Source organism: Gavia stellata, chromosome 12, assembly GCF_030936135.1.
Source record: "Gavia stellata isolate bGavSte3 chromosome 12, bGavSte3.hap2, whole genome shotgun sequence".
Lineage (NCBI taxonomy): Eukaryota > Metazoa > Chordata > Aves > Gaviiformes > Gaviidae > Gavia > Gavia stellata.
The window spans coordinates 5,634,213-5,654,843 of NC_082605.1; the positions used below are offsets into that span (position 1 = coordinate 5,634,213).

Genomic DNA, 20,631 nt, shown 5'->3' on the forward strand with positions numbered 1-20,631 from the left:
CCTCTGCTCGTCAGGCAAACTACAGGTGGTCTTAAGGTGTGTGCCTTCCTGACAGGCCTTAATGCAGCATGAAAGGGGATTCGTTACATGAGGCAGCAGCTGTCCTCTCTGAGGAAGGCAGGGGAACCTGGGAGACCTGATGGGCTTTTCTGCCAGCAAAGAGGCAATGAGGAAGGAAAGGAGGTCTCGAGGGTCCCAAAGAGAACTCGGTGGCAGCACTTTGTCCTTCTGTTCTTGACTGCTGTGATTGGGAAGACGTGAGGTCTAGACACGGCCAGAACAGGCAGGGCTCTTCAGGGGGAGTGCGACGTGAGCTCCCAGGCACTCCCGAGCACCGGAGCTCGAATGGAGCTGGCCCAAGAGCTGTGGTCACGCACGGCCTCGCTCTGAACGGAGGTGCTTGTTGCCTGGCACCGGCCACCTCTGTGGGCACCTCGCTAACGGAGCTCTGGAACGCCCTGGCGTCGAAAGGAAGGCCGAGCGAAACCTCAGAAAGCCTGCTGAGAAGGAAACCCTGAGCAGCAGAGTTTGGCTTGCAAGGTGGCTGGTAGAAGAGGATGGCTGAGGACACTCTGAAAGCAGGAGCTGAAGGAGGCAGCCTGGGCAGCCTCTAGGCACTCTCAGCAGTGTCGGCCAGCTAGTATTGTGGAAGGGCTTCTGGGGCTTTCAGGTTTCTCTCAGTCCTGAATTGTGTTTCAGACCTGGATTCTCCAATGCTGGATTTCGCATTCCTCTTTTCCTACTCCAGTGGCACCTGAGACACTGGTTTTTGTCCTGGTGTCGCAGGTGAATTATTCAGAGCAGTCCTCGTTGTGGGGTTAACTAGAAGGCTTTTATTAATGATCAAGCGGTGATCAAATGGTAAGTAATCGATGATGGAATGACAATCAAATGGTAATCAAATGGCGATTAAGCAATAATTGAATGGCAATTAGAATCATAGGGTCATTCAGGTTGGAAAAGACCCTTAAGATCATCGAGTCCAACCGTTAACCTAACCCTGCCAAGTCCACCACCAAACCATGTCCCTAAGCGCCCCGTCTGCATGTCTTTTAAATACCTCCAGGGAAGGTGACTCAACCACTTCCCTGGGCAGCCTGTTGCTGAAATGCTTGCAAACCCTCGGCCCAGCGATCCAGCCTGTCCAGATCCCTCTGTAGAGCCATTCTACCCACAAACAGATCAACGCTCCCACCCACCACCTCCAAAGCTGCCCCACAGCCGCTTGCAGTTTCCTACCCCACCCAGGAAAGGCGCACACTGACTCTGAAAGGCAGTTTATTGCCATGGAAAAAGGCCATTTCCGCCGTGACTCCCCAGCTTGCGGACCCGCTGCTTTTTGTTCTGGAGGCAGCACATCACCAAAGCGCTGAGGAGCTCAGGGGAAAGACGTTGGGCCACCTGCGACACTTAGGTGCCGTCCCGAGGCCCTGTGCTGTGCCCCGGCCACCCACCGCGTCTGAGCGGATGGGACGTGTGAGCGTGGGCACGGCTCAACGGTGGCTTCTGGCCCCTCTGCCGGGGAGCCCAGAACCAGAGGCAGTACTGCAGGAGCAGCCGCCCCGGTTACGCGGGTGCCGAGGGCTCGGGCCCCCGCCTGGGCACTTCACACCCACCCCTGTGAGGCGGCGGCCGTCTTGGAGCGGGTGGCAGGTGGCCGAGCCCGTCCCTGCCCGTATTTGGGGCGCAGGCAGGCCAGCGGTGCTGATGTCACAGCGGGCACTGTGACCCGCGGGGCCAAGCCCACAAAAAGGAGCGCTGGGCTCAGGCCGTGCGCCAGTGCGACCTGGTGAGGTGAGGGGAGGGACGGGGCTTGCGCGGGGCTGCCGAGGGAGGAGGGGGGCCCCACGTCTCGGGGCTCTGGGCCTGTGCTGCAAGCTCACCCGCGCCTCGCTTCTCCCTCAGAGTCAGCAGAGGAGCATCTGGAGGAGACACCCCGGCGCTGCTGGGACAGAGACTCTCCAAACGCTCACTGTTGATGTGTGCCATGTCCGCAAGGATGGAGAGGGCCCCCGCCTCGACGGAGCAGGGTGAGAGCAACGTACCCCTCCCGCAGCCTGGCAGAGGGGTTGTCGGGGCGGTCAGCGTGGGGCCGAGAGCGGTGGCAGGGCGAGGGAGGCAGGAGCTCCCCAACCGCCCCGGGGCAGGGCCCCTCCTTGCCTCAGCAAGCCCGGCCCAGGCTGGGCAGTGGGCGCCTGCTGGGACACCCGGGCCTGCAATGCCCCCTTCCTCTCCAAGGCCTCCAGCCCTGCCCATCAGCCAGCTAGGCAGGGACAGAGCAGGCCCTCGGGGGCAATCCCGCAGGGACGCTGCCCCCGGCCCCGCAGAGGTGCTCATTCCCGCTGCCATTTGCTCTCTCCCCTCCAGCGTGCATGCTGTGTCGCCGGGCAGAGGCTGACCCGGACATCTGTGGGTGCAAACTGGAGAAGGAAGGGCTCTGTGCCCACGTGTTTTGCCTGGTGAGTTTCTCCGGGGCTCCTTCCAGCTTTTCCACAGGCAGTCCCTGCCACACTCGCCTCATCAGCTCCTCCCTCGTCTTTCCTCTTCTGCAGTTTTTCGCCAACAAGCTTTATCAGCAACAGCTCCAGGAATTAGGACTCATGTTATTTTTCCCTGAGGATATTCGACGCACCATCCAGCGGGCAGCGCGGAAGGTGAGGACCCGACAAGAACAGGGAGATTTGTGCCAGGAGAGGGTTGCGGCAGCTTAGCCCAGGCCCCGAGAAAGAAATCCCAGCCCTTCCGACCAGCTCTGGGACAAAAGTCTTGCTCCCAGCAGCTCCACAGAGGCCGCAGCACAGGTGCCTCGGCCACCAGGCACGTCTGCGGGCTGTGTCCCAGCAGCGGCCGCATCCTGCGCCCTGCCCGGAGGTGTGGGGCTGGCGGTGGAGGCCCTGAGGCTGCCGCTGATGGGGGCTGCTGTACCCTTTCCAGGCCTGCTTCGTCTGTGGCGAGAAAGGGGCCGCCATCACCTGCCACGAGACGGGCTGCAAGCGCAGCTTCCATCTCCCCTGTGCCGTGGAGGGTGGATGCGTCACCCAGTTCTTTCCTCAGTACAGGTACCTCCTCTCCCCTCCTCGCCACCACCGGGGAAGGACCCAGCAGTTCTCACCTCGCCCATCCCTTTCCTCTTCCCCCAGGTCCTTCTGCTGGGAGCACCGCCCAGAGCAGGCAGTGGAGGCGGCTCCGGACGAGAACACCACCTGCCTCATCTGCCTGGACCCTGTGGGGGACAGAAAGTCCTACGGCACCATGGTGTGCCCAGCGTGCAAACACGCCTGGTTCCACAGGGGCTGCATCCAGGTAGGAGCCCTTCCCTTGGCCCCGGGCCACGGCAGGCGCTCAGCAGCACCAGGGCCTCACTCGTGCTCCTTATGTTTCTCCTGCAGGGACAGGCTGCGCGCGCTGGCATTTCTTGCTTCCAGTGCCCGCTCTGTAGAGATAAGGAAGAGTTTGTCCTGGAAATGCTCACCATGGGGATCCGAATCCCCTTCAGGTTGGTGTCGTCCTGCCTGGCTCACAGGACACGAGGGTGCAAGCGCTGTGCCGTGCCAGGGGCTGCCCCTGCAGTCCTGGCCCTGCGCTGTCCCGTGAGTCTGGGTGTCAGCTTCATGGAGGAGTTGGAAACAGGGCAGGGGGGAAGAGCAGGGACGCCCTGCATCTGCCTGATGCCGGGGCAGCAGGGGCTCATCAAGTTTCCTTTCTCCATCAGGCTGCCATCATGGGAGAACAGCCATGGATATGCAGCACTATATGAGAGGCACGGCCGCTGCGATGCCAGCGAGTGCCTTTGTCCAGGAGGCAGGGAGCAGGCAGAAGAAGAGGGGTAAGGTGCCAAAGCTGCACCCCGGAGCTCTGCACGGGATCTCTGTCTCGCCAGGGGCTCGAAGCGGAAGGACTAAGAACAAGAGCTCTGCCGGACAGTCCTGAGCTGCGGCCACTCTGTCCTCACAGCCATGAACCCGTTTCCTTCCCCAGGCCCTGGCAACTGCTCCTGTGCTGCTCCTGTGCTGCCGAGGGCACCCACAGACGCTGCGCCTACTCGGGGAACAGCACGGCCAGCTGGGAGTGCAACAGCTGTGCTGGCCTGGGCACCGGTAAGAGGCAAAGCACCCGCGTGCCCCTGGGCTGGGGCCAGGGGCCAGGCAAGGCCTGGCGGCGGGTGCCCAGGGTGGGCTTGGAAGAGCCTCTCTGCTCCCAGAGGGCCTATCCTGCCCTGGGCCTGGGGTCCGTGCCCTTGACCTTCCCGCTTCCCCTTACAGACTCCAGTGCCGCCTTGGAGCTTGCTGGCCCCAGCACTGCCAGCCAGTCAGGATCGGGGCTTTCCCACGGCTCTCCGGCACCCGAGACCAGCAGCCCCAGCACCAGCAGCCAGGCGGCATTGGTGCAATCTCTCAGATCTCCAGCACCAGAGACCAGCAGCCCCAGCAGTGCCAGTCAGGCGCCATCGGGCTCCCTGCCACTTCAGGACAGCCTCCGCTCCAGCCCCCCTGGGCCCGAGCGGGTGCGAGAGCGCTCCCGCTTGCAACGTCGGGCCCAAACACCATACAGCCGGCCCAGCAGACACGGTGGCAGGAGCCGTGCGCCAGCACCGAGTGCTGAGAGCAGCACTCCCAGCCAGGCGGTGCTGGGGCTGTCCCACAGCTCGCTGGTACCGGAGACCAGCAGCCCCAGCACCGGCAGCCACGAAGCATCGGGGTCTTCCTGTGGCTCCCCAGCACCGGAGGCCAGCAGCCCCAGCACTGGGAGCCATGCAGCATCAGGGCCGTCCCATGGCTCCCCAGTGCTTGAGGGCAGCAGCCGTTCCAGCCCACCTGGGCCCAAGCGGGTGCGAGACCGCTCCCGCTTGCGACGTCGGGCCCAAACTCCCTACAGCCGGCCCAGAAGACGCCCTGAGAGCAGACGCGCCCCAGCACCAAGCGCTGAGAGCAGGAGCCCCCGCCAGGCTGCGCTGGGGACGTCCCACGGCTCCCCGGCACCCGACATCAGCAGCCCCAGCACCGCCAGCCAGCTGCCATCGGGGTCCTCCTCTGCCTTCCCAGCGCTCGAGAGCGGCAGCTGCTCCAGCCTCCCTGGGCCCGTGCGGACACGAGACCACTCCCGCTTGCGGCGTCGGGCCCAAAATCCATACAGCCGGCCCGGACGCCGCCACGAGACCAGCCGTGCGCCGTCCCCGAGTGCTGGCCCTCCTCCCCCTCCACCGGCACAATAAAGTTGGCCGTTAACCTCTGCACTGGGAGATTCCACGCTCATTTGTCGGCTTCCTCCTCCTCTCCCTTTCCCGAGGGGCAGCGTTAGGGGCAGGGCCCGGAGGGTTGTCCTCTCCCCGGGGCTTGGCAGCACCTTCCCTAGACCTCCCTCCTTGCGGGCTGGCCTTGGCCAGCTGCCCAGCGCCATGGCCGCGTGCTTCGGGCCTCGCTGGCCCCGCAGCCTGCTCAGTTTCCCCGCGGGAAGTTCACACCCACCCCCGGGACCGGGGCTGGCCGCCTGGCTCCCGGCAATGTGGGCCGCGCCCGCCCACCCGGCATGGCCCTCGCGGCTCACCCCCCCAAAATCACACGCCCCGGCCCCAGCGACTTTTGACACGCTTCAACTCCGTTGCATTCTGGACAAGGCTACACCCCATTTCCTAGCCTCCTTGCCTAGGTTAGTGAGAATTGTGGCAAAGTGGCAAAGCTGCTTTTCTTTAAAAGTTCCCTTCAGCGTCACGTCTGTATTGGCGACATGAAGATCTCTGCAGGTTGTGTTTCTACAGGAGCCAAAGGGCATCGCCCGTTCCCCAGGGCCGGGTCCTGTTCCCCAACAGGATTGCTGCTGGACCAGCTGAAGGCTTCCTTCTTGCAGTGTAAGCCAAGAAAACCTTTTTGCACAGACATTGCAAACACCTGGTGAGGAATTTCCTCCACAGAGTTCAGGAGGGTCAGAGCGGTACCTGCTACTGAGGCCTTGAGTCCCCTCGTACGCCCTTGAGAGCAAGAACATCCCATGCGCTCTACAGAAGGGTAATGGGGGGCCTGGGAAATGTCAGTCATCCGAAAGGATTTCCCTCCTGTTGGAGACCAGCAAGTACCTTTCCAGTGCAGGAAGGAGAAAAGATTCGCTTGCAGAGTGACTGCTGAAGGGCTCTGTGGAGTTGGCAGAGAGCTAGAAGGCTGAAGCATAGAATCCCGGTGAGCAAAGCGCGAAGGAAATCCCATGGGGTGGCCGTGCAGATTTGAACAACCCTCTGCTCGTCAGGCAAACTACAGGTGGTCTTAAGGTGTGTGCCTTCCTGACAGGCCTTAATGCAGCATGAAAGGGGATTCGTTACATGAGGCAGCAGCTGTCCTCTCTGAGGAAGGCAGGGGAACCTGGGAGACCTGATGGGCTTTTCTGCCAGCAAAGAGGCAATGAGGAAGGAAAGGAGGTCTCGAGGGTCCCAAAGAGAACTCGGTGGCAGCACTTTGTCCTTCTGTTCTTGACTGCTGTGATTGGGAAGACGTGAGGTCTAGACACGGCCAGAACAGGCAGGGCTCTTCAGGGGGAGTGCGACGTGAGCTCCCAGGCACTCCCGAGCACCGGAGCTCGAATGGAGCTGGCCCAAGAGCTGTGGTCACGCACGGCCTCGCTCTGAACGGAGGTGCTTGTTGCCTGGCACCGGCCACCTCTGTGGGCACCTCGCTAACGGAGCTCTGGAACGCCCTGGCGTCGAAAGGAAGGCCGAGCGAAACCTCAGAAAGCCTGCTGAGAAGGAAACCCTGAGCAGCAGAGTTTGGCTTGCAAGGTGGCTGGTAGAAGAGGATGGCTGAGGACACTCTGAAAGCAGGAGCTGAAGGAGGCAGCCTGGGCAGCCTCTAGGCACTCTCAGCAGTGTCGGCCAGCTAGTATTGTGGAAGGGCTTCTGGGGCTTTCAGGTTTCTCTCAGTCCTGAATTGTGTTTCAGACCTGGATTCTCCAATGCTGGATTTCGCATTCCTCTTTTCCTACTCCAGTGGCACCTGAGACACTGGTTTTTGTCCTGGTGTCGCAGGTGAATTATTCAGAGCAGTCCTCGTTGTGGGGTTAACTAGAAGGCTTTTATTAATGATCAAGCGGTGATCAAATGGTAAGTAATCGATGATGGAATGACAATCAAATGGTAATCAAATGGCGATTAAGCAATAATTGAATGGCAATTAGAATCATAGGGTCATTCAGGTTGGAAAAGACCCTTAAGATCATCGAGTCCAACCGTTAACCTAACCCTGCCAAGTCCACCACCAAACCATGTCCCTAAGCGCCCCGTCTGCATGTCTTTTAAATACCTCCAGGGAAGGTGACTCAACCACTTCCCTGGGCAGCCTGTTGCTGAAATGCTTGCAAACCCTCGGCCCAGCGATCCAGCCTGTCCAGATCCCTCTGTAGAGCCATTCTACCCACAAACAGATCAACGCTCCCACCCACCACCTCCAAAGCTGCCCCACAGCCGCTTGCAGTTTCCTACCCCACCCAGGAAAGGCGCACACTGACTCTGAAAGGCAGTTTATTGCCATGGAAAAAGGCCATTTCCGCCGTGACTCCCCAGCTTGCGGACCCGCTGCTTTTTGTTCTGGAGGCAGCACATCACCAAAGCGCTGAGGAGCTCAGGGGAAAGACGTTGGGCCACCTGCGACACTTAGGTGCCGTCCCGAGGCCCTGTGCTGTGCCCCGGCCACCCACCGCGTCTGAGCGGATGGGACGTGTGAGCGTGGGCACGGCTCAACGGTGGCTTCTGGCCCCTCTGCCGGGGAGCCCAGAACCAGAGGCAGTACTGCAGGAGCAGCCGCCCCGGTTACGCGGGTGCCGAGGGCTCGGGCCCCCGCCTGGGCACTTCACACCCACCCCTGTGAGGCGGCGGCCGTCTCGGAGCGGGTGGCAGGTGGCCGAGCCCGTCCCTGCCCGTATTTGGGGCGCAGGCAGGCCAGCGGTGCTGATGTCACAGCGGGCACTGTGACCCGCGGGGCCAAGCCCACAAAAAGGAGCGCTGGGCTCAGGCCGTGCGCCAGTGCGACCTGGTGAGGTGAGGGGAGGGACGGGGCTTGCGCGGGGCTGCCGAGGGAGGAGGGGGGCCCCACGTCTCGGGGCTCTGGGCCTGTGCTGCAAGCTCACCCGCGCCTCGCTTCTCCCTCAGAGTCAGCAGAGGAGCATCTGGAGGAGACACCCCGGCGCTGCTGGGACAGAGACTCTCCAAACGCTCACTGTTGATGTGTGCCATGTCCGCAAGGATGGAGAGGGCCCCCGCCTCGACGGAGCAGGGTGAGAGCAACGTACCCCTCCCGCAGCCTGGCAGAGGGGTTGTCGGGGCGGTCAGCGTGGGGCCGAGAGCGGTGGCAGGGCGAGGGAGGCAGGAGCTCCCCAACCGCCCCGGGCCAGGGCCCCTCCTTGCCTCAGCAAGCCCGGCCCAGGCTGGGCAGTGGGCGCCTGCTGGGACACCCGGGCCTGCAATGCCCCCTTCCTCTCCAAGGCCTCCGGACCTGCCCATCAGCCAGCTAGGCAGGGACAGAGCAGGCCCTCGGGGGCAATCCCGCAGGGACGCTGCCCCCGGCCCCGCAGAGGTGCTCATTCCCGCTGCCATTTGCTCTCTCCCCTCCAGCGTGCATGCTGTGTCGCCGGGCAGAGGCTGACCCGGACATCTGTGGGTGCAAACTGGAGAAGGAAGGGCTCTGTGCCCACGTGTTTTGCCTGGTGAGTTTCTCCGGGGCTCCTTCCAGCTTTTCCACAGGCAGTCCCTGCCACACTCGCCTCATCAGCTCCTCCCTCGTCTTTCCTCTTCTGCAGTTTTTCGCCAACAAGCTTTATCAGCAACAGCTCCAGGAATTAGGACTCATGGTATTTTTCCCTGAGGATATTCGACGCACCATCCAGCGGGCAGCGCGGAAGGTGAGGACCCGACAAGAACAGGGAGATTTGTGCCAGGAGAGGGTTGCGGCAGCTTAGCCCAGGCCCCGAGAAAGAAATCCCAGCCCTTCCGACCAGCTCTGGGACAAAAGTCTTGCTCCCAGCAGCTCCACAGAGGCCGCAGCACAGGTGCCTCGGCCACCAGGCACGTCTGCGGGCTGTGTCCCAGCAGCGGCCGCATCCTGCGCCCTGCCCGGAGGTGTGGGGCTGGCGGTGGAGGCCCTGAGGCTGCCGCTGATGGGGGCTGCTGTACCCTTTCCAGGCCTGCTTCGTCTGTGGCGAGAAAGGGGCCGCCATCACCTGCCACGAGACGGGCTGCAAGCGCAGCTTCCATCTCCCCTGTGCCGTGGAGGGTGGATGCGTCACCCAGTTCTTTCCTCAGTACAGGTACCTCCTCTCCCCTCCTCGCCACCACCGGGGAAGGACCCAGCAGTTCTCACCTCGCCCATCCCTTTCCTCTTCCCCCAGGTCCTTCTGCTGGGAGCACCGCCCAGAGCAGGCAGTGGAGGCGGCTCCGGAGGAGAACACCACCTGCCTCATCTGCCTGGACCCTGTGGGGGACAGAAAGTCCTACGGCACCATGGTGTGCCCAGCGTGCAAACACGCCTGGTTCCACAGGGGCTGCATCCAGGTAGGAGCCCTTCCCTTGGCCCCGGGCCACGGCAGGCGCTCAGCAGCACCAGGGCCTCACTCGTGCTCCTTATGTTTCTCCTGCAGGGACAGGCTGCGCGCGCTGGCATTTCTTGCTTCCAGTGCCCGCTCTGTAGAGATAAGGAAGAGTTTGTCCTGGAAATGCTCACCATGGGGATCCGAATCCCCTTCAGGTTGGTGTCGTCCTGCCTGGCTCACAGGACACGAGGGTGCAAGCGCTGTGCCGTGCCAGGGGCTGCCCCTGCAGTCCTGGCCCTGCGCTGTCCCGTGAGTCTGGGTGTCAGCTTCATGGAGGAGTTGGAAACAGGGCAGGGGGGAAGAGCAGGGACGCCCTGCATCTGCCTGATGCCGGGGCAGCAGGGGCTCATCAAGTTTCCTTTCTCCATCAGGCTGCCATCATGGGAGAACAGCCATGGATATGCAGCACTATATGAGAGGCACGGCCGCTGCGATGCCAGCGAGTGCCTTTGTCCAGGAGGCAGGGAGCAGGCAGAAGAAGAGGGGTAAGGTGCCAAAGCTGCACCCCGGAGCTCTGCACGGGATCTCTGTCTCGCCAGGGGCTCGAAGCGGAAGGACTAAGAACAAGAGCTCTGCCGGACAGTCCTGAGCTGCGGCCACTCTGTCCTCACAGCCATGAACCCGTTTCCTTCCCCAGGCCCTGGCAACTGCTCCTGTGCTGCTCCTGTGCTGCCGAGGGCACCCACAGACGCTGCGCCTACTCGGGGAACAGCACGGCCAGCTGGGAGTGCAACAGCTGTGCTGGCCTGGGCACCGGTAAGAGGCAAAGCACCCGCGTGCCCCTGGGCTGGGGCCAGGGGCCAGGCAAGGCCTGGCGGCGGGTGCCCAGGGTGGGCTTGGAAGAGCCTCTCTGCTCCCAGAGGGCCTATCCTGCCCTGGGCCTGGGGTCCGTGCCCTTGACCTTCCCGCTTCCCCTTACAGACTCCAGTGCCGCCTTGGAGCTTGCTGGCCCCAGCACTGCCAGCCAGTCAGGATCGGGGCTTTCCCACGGCTCTCCGGCACCCGAGACCAGCAGCCCCAGCACCAGCAGCCAGGCGGCATTGGTGCAATCTCTCAGATCTCCAGCACCAGAGACCAGCAGCCCCAGCAGTGCCAGTCAGGCGCCATCGGGCTCCCTGCCACTTCAGGACAGCCTCCGCTCCAGCCCCCCTGGGCCCGAGCGGGTGCGAGAGCGCTCCCGCTTGCAACGTCGGGCCCAAACACCATACAGCCGGCCCAGCAGACACGGTGGCAGGAGCCGTGCGCCAGCACCGAGTGCTGAGAGCAGCACTCCCAGCCAGGCGGTGCTGGGGCTGTCCCACAGCTCGCTGGTACCGGAGACCAGCAGCCCCAGCACCGGCAGCCACGAAGCATCGGGGTCTTCCTGTGGCTCCCCAGCACCGGAGGCCAGCAGCCCCAGCACTGGGAGCCATGCAGCATCAGGGCCGTCCCATGGCTCCCCAGTGCTTGAGGGCAGCAGCCGTTCCAGCCCACCTGGGCCCAAGCGGGTGCGAGACCGCTCCCGCTTGCGACGTCGGGCCCAAACTCCCTACAGCCGGCCCAGAAGACGCCCTGAGAGCAGACGCGCCCCAGCACCAAGCGCTGAGAGCAGGAGCCCCCGCCAGGCTGCGCTGGGGACGTCCCACGGCTCCCCGGCACCCGACATCAGCAGCCCCAGCACCGCCAGCCAGCTGCCATCGGGGTCCTCCTCTGCCTTCCCAGCGCTCGAGAGCGGCAGCTGCTCCAGCCTCCCTGGGCCCGTGCGGACACGAGACCACTCCCGCTTGCGGCGTCGGGCCCAAAATCCATACAGCCGGCCCGGACGCCGCCACGAGACCAGCCGTGCGCCGTCCCCGAGTGCTGGCCCTCCTCCCCCTCCACCGGCACAATAAAGTTGGCCGTTAACCTCTGCACTGGGAGATTCCACGCTCATTTGTCGGCTTCCTCCTCCTCTCCCTTTCCCGAGGGGCAGCGTTAGGGGCAGGGCCCGGAGGGTTGTCCTCTCCCCGGGGCTTGGCAGCACCTTCCCTAGACCTCCCTCCTTGCGGGCTGGCCTTGGCCGGCTGCCCAGTGCCATGGCCGCGTGCTTCGGGCCTCGCTGGCCCCGCAGCCTGCTCAGTTTCCCCGCGGGAAGTTCACACCCACCCCCGGGACCGGGGCTGGCCGCCTGGCTCCCGGCAATGTGGGCCGCGCCCGCCCACCCGGCATGGCCCTCGCGGCTCACCCCCCCAAAATCACACGCCCCGGCCCCAGCGACTTTTGACACGCTTCAACTCCGTTGCGTTCTGGACAAGGCTACACCCCATTTCCTAGCCTCCTTGCCTAGGTTAGTGAGAATTGTGGCAAAGTGGCAAAGCTGCTTTTCTTTAAAAGTTCCCTTCAGCGTCACGTCTGTATTGGCGACATGAAGATCTCTGCAGGTTGTGTTTCTACAGGAGCCAAAGGGCATCGCCCGTTCCCCAGGGCCGGGTCCTGTTCCCCAACAGGATTGCTGCTGGACCAGCTGAAGGCTTCCTTCTTGCAGTGTAAGCCAAGAAAACCTTTTTGCACAGACATTGCAAACACCTGGTGAGGAATTTCCTCCACAGAGTTCAGGAGGGTCAGAGCGGTACCTGCTACTGAGGCCTTGAGTCCCCTCGTACGCCCTTGAGAGCAAGAACATCCCATACGCTCTACGGAAGGGTAATGGGAGGCCTGGGAAATGTCAGTCATCCGAAAGGATTTCCCTCCTGTTGGAGACCAGCAAGTACCTTTCCAGTGCAGGAAGGAGAAAAGATTCGCTTGCAGAGTGACTGCTGAAGGGCTCTGTGGAGTTGGCAGAGAGCTAGAAGGCTGAAGCATAGAATCCCGGTGAGCAAAGCGCGAAGGAAATCCCGTGGGGTGGCCGTGCAGATTTGAACAACCCTCTGCTCGTCAGGCAAACTACAGGTGGTCTTAAGGTGTGTGCCTTCCTGACAGGCCTTAATGCAGCATGAAAGGGGATTCGTTACATGAGGCAGCAGCTGTCCTCTCTGAGGAAGGCAGGGGAACCTGGGAGACCTGATGGGCTTTTCTGCCAGCAAAGAGGCAATGAGGAAGGAAAGGAGGTCTCGAGGGTCCCAAAGAGAACTCGGTGGCAGCACTTTGTCCTTCTGTTCTTGACTGCTGTGATTGGGAAGACGTGAGGTCTAGACACGGCCAGAACAGGCAGGGCTCTTCAGGGGGAGTGCGACGTGAGCTCCCAGGCACTCCCGAGCACCGGAGCTCGAATGGAGCTGGCCCAAGAGCTGTGGTCACGCACGGCCTCGCTCTGAACGGAGGTGCTTGTTGCCTGGCACCGGCCACCTCTGTGGGCACCTCGCTAACGGAGCTCTGGAACGCCCTGGCGTCGAAAGGAAGGCCGAGCGAAACCTCAGAAAGCCTGCTGAGAAGGAAACCCTGAGCAGCAGAGTTTGGCTTGCAAGGTGGCTGGTAGAAGAGGATGGCTGAGGACACTCTGAAAGCAGGAGCTGAAGGAGGCAGCCTGGGCAGCCTCTAGGCACTCTCAGCAGTGTCGGCCAGCTAGTATTGTGGAAGGGCTTCTGGGGCTTTCAGGTTTCTCTCAGTCCTGAATTGTGTTTCAGACCTGGATTCTCCAATGCTGGATTTCGCATTCCTCTTTTCCTACTCCAGTGGCACCTGAGACACTGGTTTTTGTCCTGGTGTCGCAGGTGAATTATTCAGAGCAGTCCTCGTTGTGGGGTTAACTAGAAGGCTTTTATTAATGATCAAGCGGTGATCAAATGGTAAGTAATCGATGATGGAATGACAATCAAATGGTAATCAAATGGCGATTAAGCAATAATTGAATGGCAATTAGAATCATAGGGTCATTCAGGTTGGAAAAGACCCTTAAGATCATCGAGTCCAACCGTTAACCTAACCCTGCCAAGTCCACCACCAAACCATGTCCCTAAGCGCCCCGTCTGCATGTCTTTTAAATACCTCCAGGGAAGGTGACTCAACCACTTCCCTGGGCAGCCTGTTGCTGAAATGCTTGCAAACCCTCGGCCCAGCGATCCAGCCTGTCCAGATCCCTCTGTAGAGCCATTCTACCCACAAACAGATCAACGCTCCCACCCACCGCCTCCACAGCTGCCCCACAGCCGCTTGCAGTTTCCTACCCCACCCAGGAAAGGCGCACAGTGCTTCTGAAAGGCAGTTTATTGCCATGGAAAAAGGCCATTTCCGCCGTGACTCCCCAGCTTGCGGACCCGCTGCTTTTTGTTCTGGAGGCAGCACATCACCAAAGCGCTGAGGAGCTCAGGGGAAAGACGTTGGGCCACCTGCGACACTTAGGTGCCGTCCCGAGGCCCTGTGCTGTGCCCCGGCCACCCACCGCGTCTGAGCGGATGGGACGTGTGAGCGTGGGCACGGCTCAACGGTGGCTTCTGGCCCCTCTGCCGGGGAGCCCAGAACCAGAGGCAGTACTGCAGGAGCAGCCGCCCCGGTTACGCGGGTGCCGAGGGCTCGGGCCCCCGCCTGGGCACTTCACAGCCACCCCTGTGAGGCGGCGGCCGTCTCGGAGCGGGTGGCAGGTGGCCGAGCCCGTCCCTGCCCGTATTTGGGGCGCAGGCAGGCCAGCGGTGCTGATGTCACAGCGGGCACTGTGACCCGCGGGGCCAAGCCCACAAAAAGGAGCGCTGGGCTCAGGCCGTGCGCCAGTGCGACCTGGTGAGGTGAGGGGAGGGACGGGGCTTGCGCGGGGCTGCCGAGGGAGGAGGGGGGCCCCACGTCTCGGGGCTCTGGGCCTGTGCTGCAAGCTCACCCGCGCCTCGCTTCTCCCTCAGAGTCAGCAGAGGAGCATCTGGAGGAGACACCCCGGCGCTGCTGGGACAGAGACTCTCCAAACGCTCACTGTTGATGTGTGCCATGTCCGCAAGGATGGAGAGGGCCCCCGCCTCGACGGAGCAGGGTGAGAGCAACGTACCCCTCCCGCAGCCTGGCAGAGGGGTTGTCGGGGCGGTCAGCGTGGGGCCGAGAGCGGTGGCAGGGCGAGGGAGGCAGGAGCTCCCCAACCGCCCCGGGCCAGGGCCCCTCCTTGCCTCAGCAAGCCCGGCCCAGGCTGGGCAGTGGGCGCCTGCTGGGACACCCGGGCCTGCAATGCCCCCTTCCTCTCCAAGGCCTCCGGCCCTGCCCATCAGCCAGCTAGGCAGGGACAGAGCAGGCCCTCGGGGGCAATCCCGCAGGGACGCTGCCCCCGGCCCCGCAGAGGTGCTCATTCCCGCTGCCATTTGCTCTCTCCCCTCCAGCGTGCATGCTGTGTCGCCGGGCAGAGGCTGACCCGGACATCTGTGGGCGCAAACTGGAGAAGGAAGGGCTCTGTGCCCACGTGTTTTGCCTGGTGAGTTTCTCCGGGGCTCCTTCCAGCTTTTCCACAGGCAGTCCCTGCCACACTCGCCTCATCAGCTCCTCGTCTTTCCTCTTCTGCAGTTTTTCGCCAACGAGCTTTACCAGCAACGGCTCAAGGAATTAGGACTCATGGGATTTCTCCCTGAGGATATTCGACGCACCATCCAGCGGGCAGCGCGGAAGGTGAGGACCCGACAAGAACAGGGAGATTTGTGCCAGGAGAGGGTTGCAGCAGCTTAGCCCAGGCCCCGAGAAAGAAATCCCAGCCCTTCCAACCAGCTCTGGGACAAAAGTCTTGCTCCCAGCAGCTCCACAGAGGCCCCAGCACAGGTGCCTCGGCCGCCAGGCACGTCTGCGGGCTGTGTCCCAGCAGCGGCCGCATCCTGCGCCCTGCCCGGAGGTGTGGGGCTGGCGGTGGAGACCCTGAGGCTGCCGCTGATGGGGGCTGCTCTGCCCTTTCCAGGACTGCTTCGTCTGTGGCGAGAATGGGGCCGCCATCACCTGCCACGAGACGGACTGTGACCGCAGCTTCCATCTCCCCTGTGCCGTGGAGGGTGGATGCGTCACCCAGTTCCTTCCACAGTACAGGTACCTCCTCTCCCCTCCTCGCCACCACTGGGGAAGGACCCAGCAGTTCTCACCTCGCCCATCCCTTTCCTCTTCCCCCAGGTCCTTCTGCTGGGAGCACCGCCCAGAGCAGGCAGTGGAGGCGGCTCCGGACGAGAACACCACCTGCCTCATCTGCCTGGACCCTGTGGGGGACAGAAAGTCCTACGGCACCATGGTGTGCCCAGCGTGCAAACACGCCTGGTTCCACAGGGGCTGCATCCAGGTAGGAGCCCTTCCCTTGGCCCCGGGCCACGGCAGCGTGGCCCCAGGGCCACCAGGGCCAAGCGGCTCCTTATGTTTCTCCTGCAGGGACAGGCTGCGCGCGCTGGCATTTCTTGCTTCCAGTGCCCACTCTGTAGAGATAAGGAAGAGTTTGTCCTGGAAATGCTCACCATGGGGATCCGAATCCCCTTCAGGTTGGTGTCGTCCTGCCTGGCTCACAGGACACGAGGGGTGCAAGCGCTGTGCCGTGCCAGGGGCTGCCCCTGCAGTCCTGGCCCTGCGCTGTCCCGTGAGTCTGGGTGTCAGCTTCATGGAGGAGTTGGAAACAGGGCAGGGGGGAAGAGCAGGGACACCCTGCATCTGCCTGATGCCGGGGCAGCAGGGCTCATCAAGTTTCCTTTCTCCATCAGGCTGCCATCATGGGAGAACAGCCATGGATATGCAGCACTATATGAGAGGCACGGCCGCTGCGATGCCAGCGAGTGCCTTTGTCCAGGAGGCAGGGAGCAGGCAGAAGAAGAGGGGTAAGGTGCCAAAGCTGCACCCCGGAGCTCTGCACGGGATCTCTGTCTCGCCAGGGGCTCGAAGCGGAAGGACTAAGAACAAGAGCTCTGCCGGACAGTCCTGAGCTGCGGCCACTCTGTCCTCACAGCCATGAACCCGTTTGCTTCCCCAGGCCCTGGCAACTGCTCCTGTGCTGCTCCTGTGCTGCCGAGGGCACCCACAGACGCTGCGCCTACTCGGGGAACAGCACGGCCAGCTGGGAGTGCAACAGCTGTGCTGGCCTGGGCACCGGTAAGAGGCAAAGCACCCGCGTGCCCCTGGGCTGGGGCCAGGGGCCAGGCAAGGTCTGGTGGTGGGTGCCCAGGGTGGGCTTGGAAGAGCCTCTTTGCTCCCAGAGGGCCTATCCTGCCCTGGGCCTGGGGGGCCGTGCCCTTGACCTTCCCGCTTCCCCTTACAGACTCCAGTGCCGCCTTGGAGCTTGCTGGCCCCAGCACTGCCAGCCAGTCAGGATCGGGGCTTTCCCACGGCTCTCCGGCACCCAAGACCAGCAGCCCCAGCACCAGCAGCCAGGCGGCATTGGTGCAATCTCTCGGATCTCCAGCACCAGAGACCAGCAGCCCCAGCAGTGCCAGTCAGGCGCCATCGGGCTCCCTGCCACTTCAGGACAGCCTCCGCTCCAGCCCCCCTGGGCCCGAGCGGGTGCGAGAGCGCTCCCGCTTGCAACGTCGGGCCCAAACACCATACAGCCGGCCCAGCAGACACGGTGGCAGGAGCCGTGCGCCAGCACCGAGTGCTGAGAGCAGCACTCCCAGCCAGGCGGTGCTGGGGCTGTCCCACAGCTCGCTGGTACCGGAGACCAGCAGCCCCAGCACCGGCAGCCACGAAGCATCGGGGTCTTCCTGTGGCTCCCCAGCACCGGAGGCCAGCAGCCCCAGCACTGGGAGCCATGCAGCATCAGGGCCGTCCCATGGCTCCCCAGTGCTTGAGGGCAGCAGCCGTTCCAGCCCACCTGGGCCCAAGCGGGTGCGAGACCGCTCCCGCTTGCGACGTCGGGCCCAAACTCCCTACAGCCGGCCCAGAAGACGCCCTGAGAGCAGACGCGCCCCAGCACCAAGCGCTGAGAGCAGGAGCCCCCGCCAGGCTGCGCTGGGGACGTCCCACGGCTCCCCGGCACCCGACATCAGCAGCCCCAGCACCGCCAGCCAGCTGCCATCGGGGTCCTCCTCTGCCTTCCCAGCGCTCGAGAGCGGCAGCTGCTCCAGCCTCCCTGGGCCCGTGCGGACACGAGACCACTCCCGCTTGCGGCGTCGGGCCCAAAATCCATACAGCCGGCCCGGACGCCGCCACGAGACCAGCCGTGCGCCGTCCCCGAGTGCTGGCCCTCCTCCCCCTCCACCGGCACAATAAAGTTGGCCGTTAACCTCTGCACTGGGAGATTCCACGCTCATTTGTCGGCTTCCTCCTCCTCTCCCTTTCCCGAGGGGCAGCGTTAGGGGCAGGGCCCGGAGGGTTGTCCTCTCCCCGGGGCTTGGCAGCACCTTCCCTAGACCTCCCTCCTTGCGGGCTGGCCTTGGCCAGCTGCCCAGCGCCATGGCCGCGTGCTTCGGGCCTCGATGGCCCCGCAGCCTGCTCAGTTTCCCCGCGGGAAGTTCACACCCACCCCCGGGACCGGGGCTGGCCGCCTGGCTCCCGGCAATGTGGGCCGCGCCCGCCCACCCGGCATGGCCCTCGCGGCTCACCCCCCCAAAATCACACGCCCCGGCCCCAGCGACTTTTGACGCGCTTCAACTCCGTTGCGTTCTGGACAAGGCTACACCCCATTTCCTAGCCTCCTTGCCTAGGTTAGTGAGAATTGTGGCAAAGTGGCAAAGCTGCTTTTCTTTAAAAGTTCCCTTCAGCGTCACGTCTGTATTGGCGACATGAAGATCTCTGCAGGTTGTGTTTCTACAGGAGCCAAAGGGCATCGCCCGTTCCCCAGGGCCGGGTCCTGTTCCCCAACAGGATTGCTGCTGGACCAGCTGAAGGCTTCCTTCTTGCAGTGTAAGCCAAGAAAACCTTTTTGCACAGACATTGCAAACACCTGGTAAGGAATTTCCTCCACAGGGTTCAGGAGGGTCAGAGCGGTACCTGCTACTGAGGCCTTGAGTCCCCTCGTACGCCCTTGAGAGCAAGAACATCCCATGCGCTCTACAGAAGGGTAATGGGGGGCCTGGGAAATGTCAGTCATCCGAAAGGATTTCCCTCCTGTTGGAGACCAGCAAGTACCTTTCCAGTGCAGGAAGGAGAAAAGATTCGCTTGCAGAGTGACTGCTGAAGGGCTCTGTGGAGTTGGCGGAGAGCTAGAAGGCTGAAGCATAGAATCCCGGTGAGCAAAGCGCGAAGGAAATCCCGTGGGGTGGCCGTGCAGATTTGAACAACCCTCTGCTCGTCAGGCAAACTACAGGTGGTCTTAAGGTGTGTGCCTTCCTGACAGGCCTTAATGCAGCATGAAAGGGGATTCGTTACATGAGGCAGCAGCTGTCCTCTCTGAGGAAGGCAGGGGAACCTGGGAGACCTGATGGGCTTTTCTGCCAGCAAAGAGGCAATGAGGAAGGAAAGGAGGTCTCGAGGGTCCCAAAGAGAACTCGGTGGCAGCACTTTGTCCTTCTGTTCTTGACTGCTGTGATTGGGAAGACGTGAGGTCTAGACACGGCCAGAACAGGCAGGGCTCTTCAGGGGGAGTGCGACGTGAGCTCCCAGGCACTCCCGAGCACCGGAGCTCGAATGGAGCTGGCCCAAGAGCTGTGGTCACGCACGGCCTCGCTCTGAACGGAGGTGCTTGTTGCCTGGCACCGGCCACCTCTGTGGGCACCTCGCTAACGGAGCTCTGGAACGCCCTGGCGTCGAAAGGAAGGCCGAGCGAAACCTCAGAAAGCCTGCTGAGAAGGAAACCCTGAGCAGCAGAGTTTGGCTTGCAAGGTGGCTGGTAGAAGAGGATGGCTGAGGACACTCTGAAAGCAGGAGCTGAAGGAGGCAGCCTGGGCAGCCTCTAGGCACTCTCAGCAGTGTCGGCCAGCTAGTATTGTGGAAGGGCTTCTGGGGCTTTCAGGTTTCTCTCAGTCCTGAATTGTGTTTCAGACCTGGATTCTCCAATGCTGGATTTCGCATTCCTCTTTTCCTACTCCAGTGGCACCTGAGACACTGGTTTTTGTCCTGGTGTCGCAGGTGAATTATTCAGAGCAGTCCTCGTTGTGGGGTTAACTAGAAGGCTTTTATTAATGATCAAGCGGTGATCAAATGGTAAGTAATCGATGATGGAATGACAATCAAATGGTAATCAAATGGCGATTAAGCAATAATTGAATGGCAATTAGAATCATAGGGTCATTCAGGTTGGAAAAGACCCTTAAGATCATCGAGTCCAACCGTTAACCTAACCCTGCCAAGTCCACCACCAAACCATGTCCCTAAGCGCCCCGTCTGCATGTCTTTTAAATACCTCCAGGGAAGGTGACTCAACCACTTCCCTGGGCAGCCTGTTGCTGAAATGCTTGCAAACCCTCGGCCCAGCGATCCAGCCTGTCCAGATCCCTCTGTAGAGCCATTCTACCCACAAACAGATCAACGCTCCCACCCACCGCCTCCACAGCTGCCCCACAGCCGCTTGCAGTTTCCTACCCCACCCAGGAAAGGCGCACACTGACTCTGAAAGGCAGTTTATTGCCATGGAAAAAGGCCATTTCCGCCGTGACTCCCCAGCTTGCGGACCCGCTGCTTTTTGTTCTGGAGGCAGCACATCACCAAAGCGCTGAGGAGCTCAGGGGAAAGACGTTGGGCCACCTGCGACACTTAGGTGCCGTCCCGAGGCCCTGTGCTGTGCCCCGGCCACCCACCGCGTCTGAGCGGATGGGACGTGTGAGCGTGGGCACGGCTCAACGGTGGCTTCTGGCCCCTCTGCCGGGGAGCCCAGAACCAGAGGCAGTACTGCAGGAGCAGCCGCCCCGGTTACGCGGGTGCCGAGGGCTCGGGCCCCCGCCTGGGCACTTCACAGCCACCCCTGTGAGGCGGCGGCCGTCTCGGAGCGGGTGGCAGGTGGCCGAGCCCGTCCCTGCCCGTATTTGGGGCGCAGGCAGGCCAGCGGTGCTGATGTCACAGCGGGCACTGTGACCCGCGGGGCCAAGCCCACAAAAAGGAGCGCTGGGCTCAGGCCGTGCGCCAGTGCGACCTGGTGAGGTGAGGGGAGGGACGGGGCTTGCGCGGGGCTGCCGAGGGAGGAGGGGGGCCCCACGTCTCGGGGCTCTGGGCCTGTGCTGCAAGCTCACCCGCGCCTCGCTTCTCCCTCAGAGTCAGCAGAGGAGCATCTGGAGGAGACACCCCGGCGCTGCTGGGACAGAGACTCTCCAA

At 62.5% G+C, this 20,631-nt stretch overlaps 3 protein-coding genes across 3 annotated transcripts; all 3 read left to right on the forward strand.

Annotated features, from left to right (window-relative positions):
* Positions 1 to 1,999: 1,999 nt before the first annotated feature.
* Positions 2,000 to 5,212, forward strand: LOC132317929 (PHD finger protein 7-like). Its single transcript, XM_059823451.1, has 10 exons — positions 2,000 to 2,030; positions 2,368 to 2,459; positions 2,553 to 2,654; positions 2,935 to 3,059; positions 3,141 to 3,303; positions 3,390 to 3,496; positions 3,713 to 3,826; positions 3,979 to 4,097; positions 4,263 to 4,320; positions 4,750 to 5,212. Exons 1-10 carry the CDS (start codon positions 2,000 to 2,002, stop codon positions 5,210 to 5,212), a joined length of 1,374 nt encoding a protein of 457 aa, XP_059679434.1.
* A 3,010-nt stretch (positions 5,213 to 8,222) lies between these two features.
* LOC132317930 (PHD finger protein 7-like) lies at positions 8,223 to 11,435 on the forward strand. Its single transcript, XM_059823453.1, has 10 exons — positions 8,223 to 8,253; positions 8,591 to 8,682; positions 8,776 to 8,877; positions 9,158 to 9,282; positions 9,364 to 9,526; positions 9,613 to 9,719; positions 9,936 to 10,049; positions 10,202 to 10,320; positions 10,486 to 10,543; positions 10,973 to 11,435. Exons 1-10 carry the CDS (start codon positions 8,223 to 8,225, stop codon positions 11,433 to 11,435), a joined length of 1,374 nt encoding a protein of 457 aa, XP_059679436.1.
* Positions 11,436 to 14,445: 3,010 nt separating this feature from the next.
* On the forward strand, positions 14,446 to 19,424 carry LOC132317931 (PHD finger protein 7-like). The gene is given in 10 exon segments (XM_059823454.1): positions 14,446 to 14,476; positions 14,814 to 14,905; positions 14,995 to 15,096; positions 15,377 to 15,501; positions 15,583 to 15,796; positions 15,799 to 15,938; positions 16,155 to 16,268; positions 16,421 to 16,539; positions 16,706 to 17,296; positions 19,366 to 19,424. Coding segments are annotated over 10 exon segments (1,587 nt in total).
* The last annotated feature ends 1,207 nt before the right edge of the window (positions 19,425 to 20,631 follow it).

Bases quoted from the DNA above. Each gene is read 5' to 3' on its own strand.
- LOC132317929 (XM_059823451.1), top strand. From the start codon at position 2,000: ATGGAGAGGGCCCCCGCCTCGACGGAGCAGG. The intron at 2,031-2,367 runs GTGAGAGCAACG...TCTCCCCTCCAG, and splicing joins CCCCGCCTCGACGGAGCAGG to CGTGCATGCTGTGTCGCCGG. The intron at 2,655-2,934 runs GTGAGGACCCGA...TACCCTTTCCAG, and splicing joins TCCAGCGGGCAGCGCGGAAG to GCCTGCTTCGTCTGTGGCGA.
- LOC132317930 (XM_059823453.1), top strand. From the start codon at position 8,223: ATGGAGAGGGCCCCCGCCTCGACGGAGCAGG. The intron at 8,254-8,590 runs GTGAGAGCAACG...TCTCCCCTCCAG, and splicing joins CCCCGCCTCGACGGAGCAGG to CGTGCATGCTGTGTCGCCGG. The intron at 10,321-10,485 runs GTAAGAGGCAAA...TTCCCCTTACAG, and splicing joins CTGTGCTGGCCTGGGCACCG to ACTCCAGTGCCGCCTTGGAG.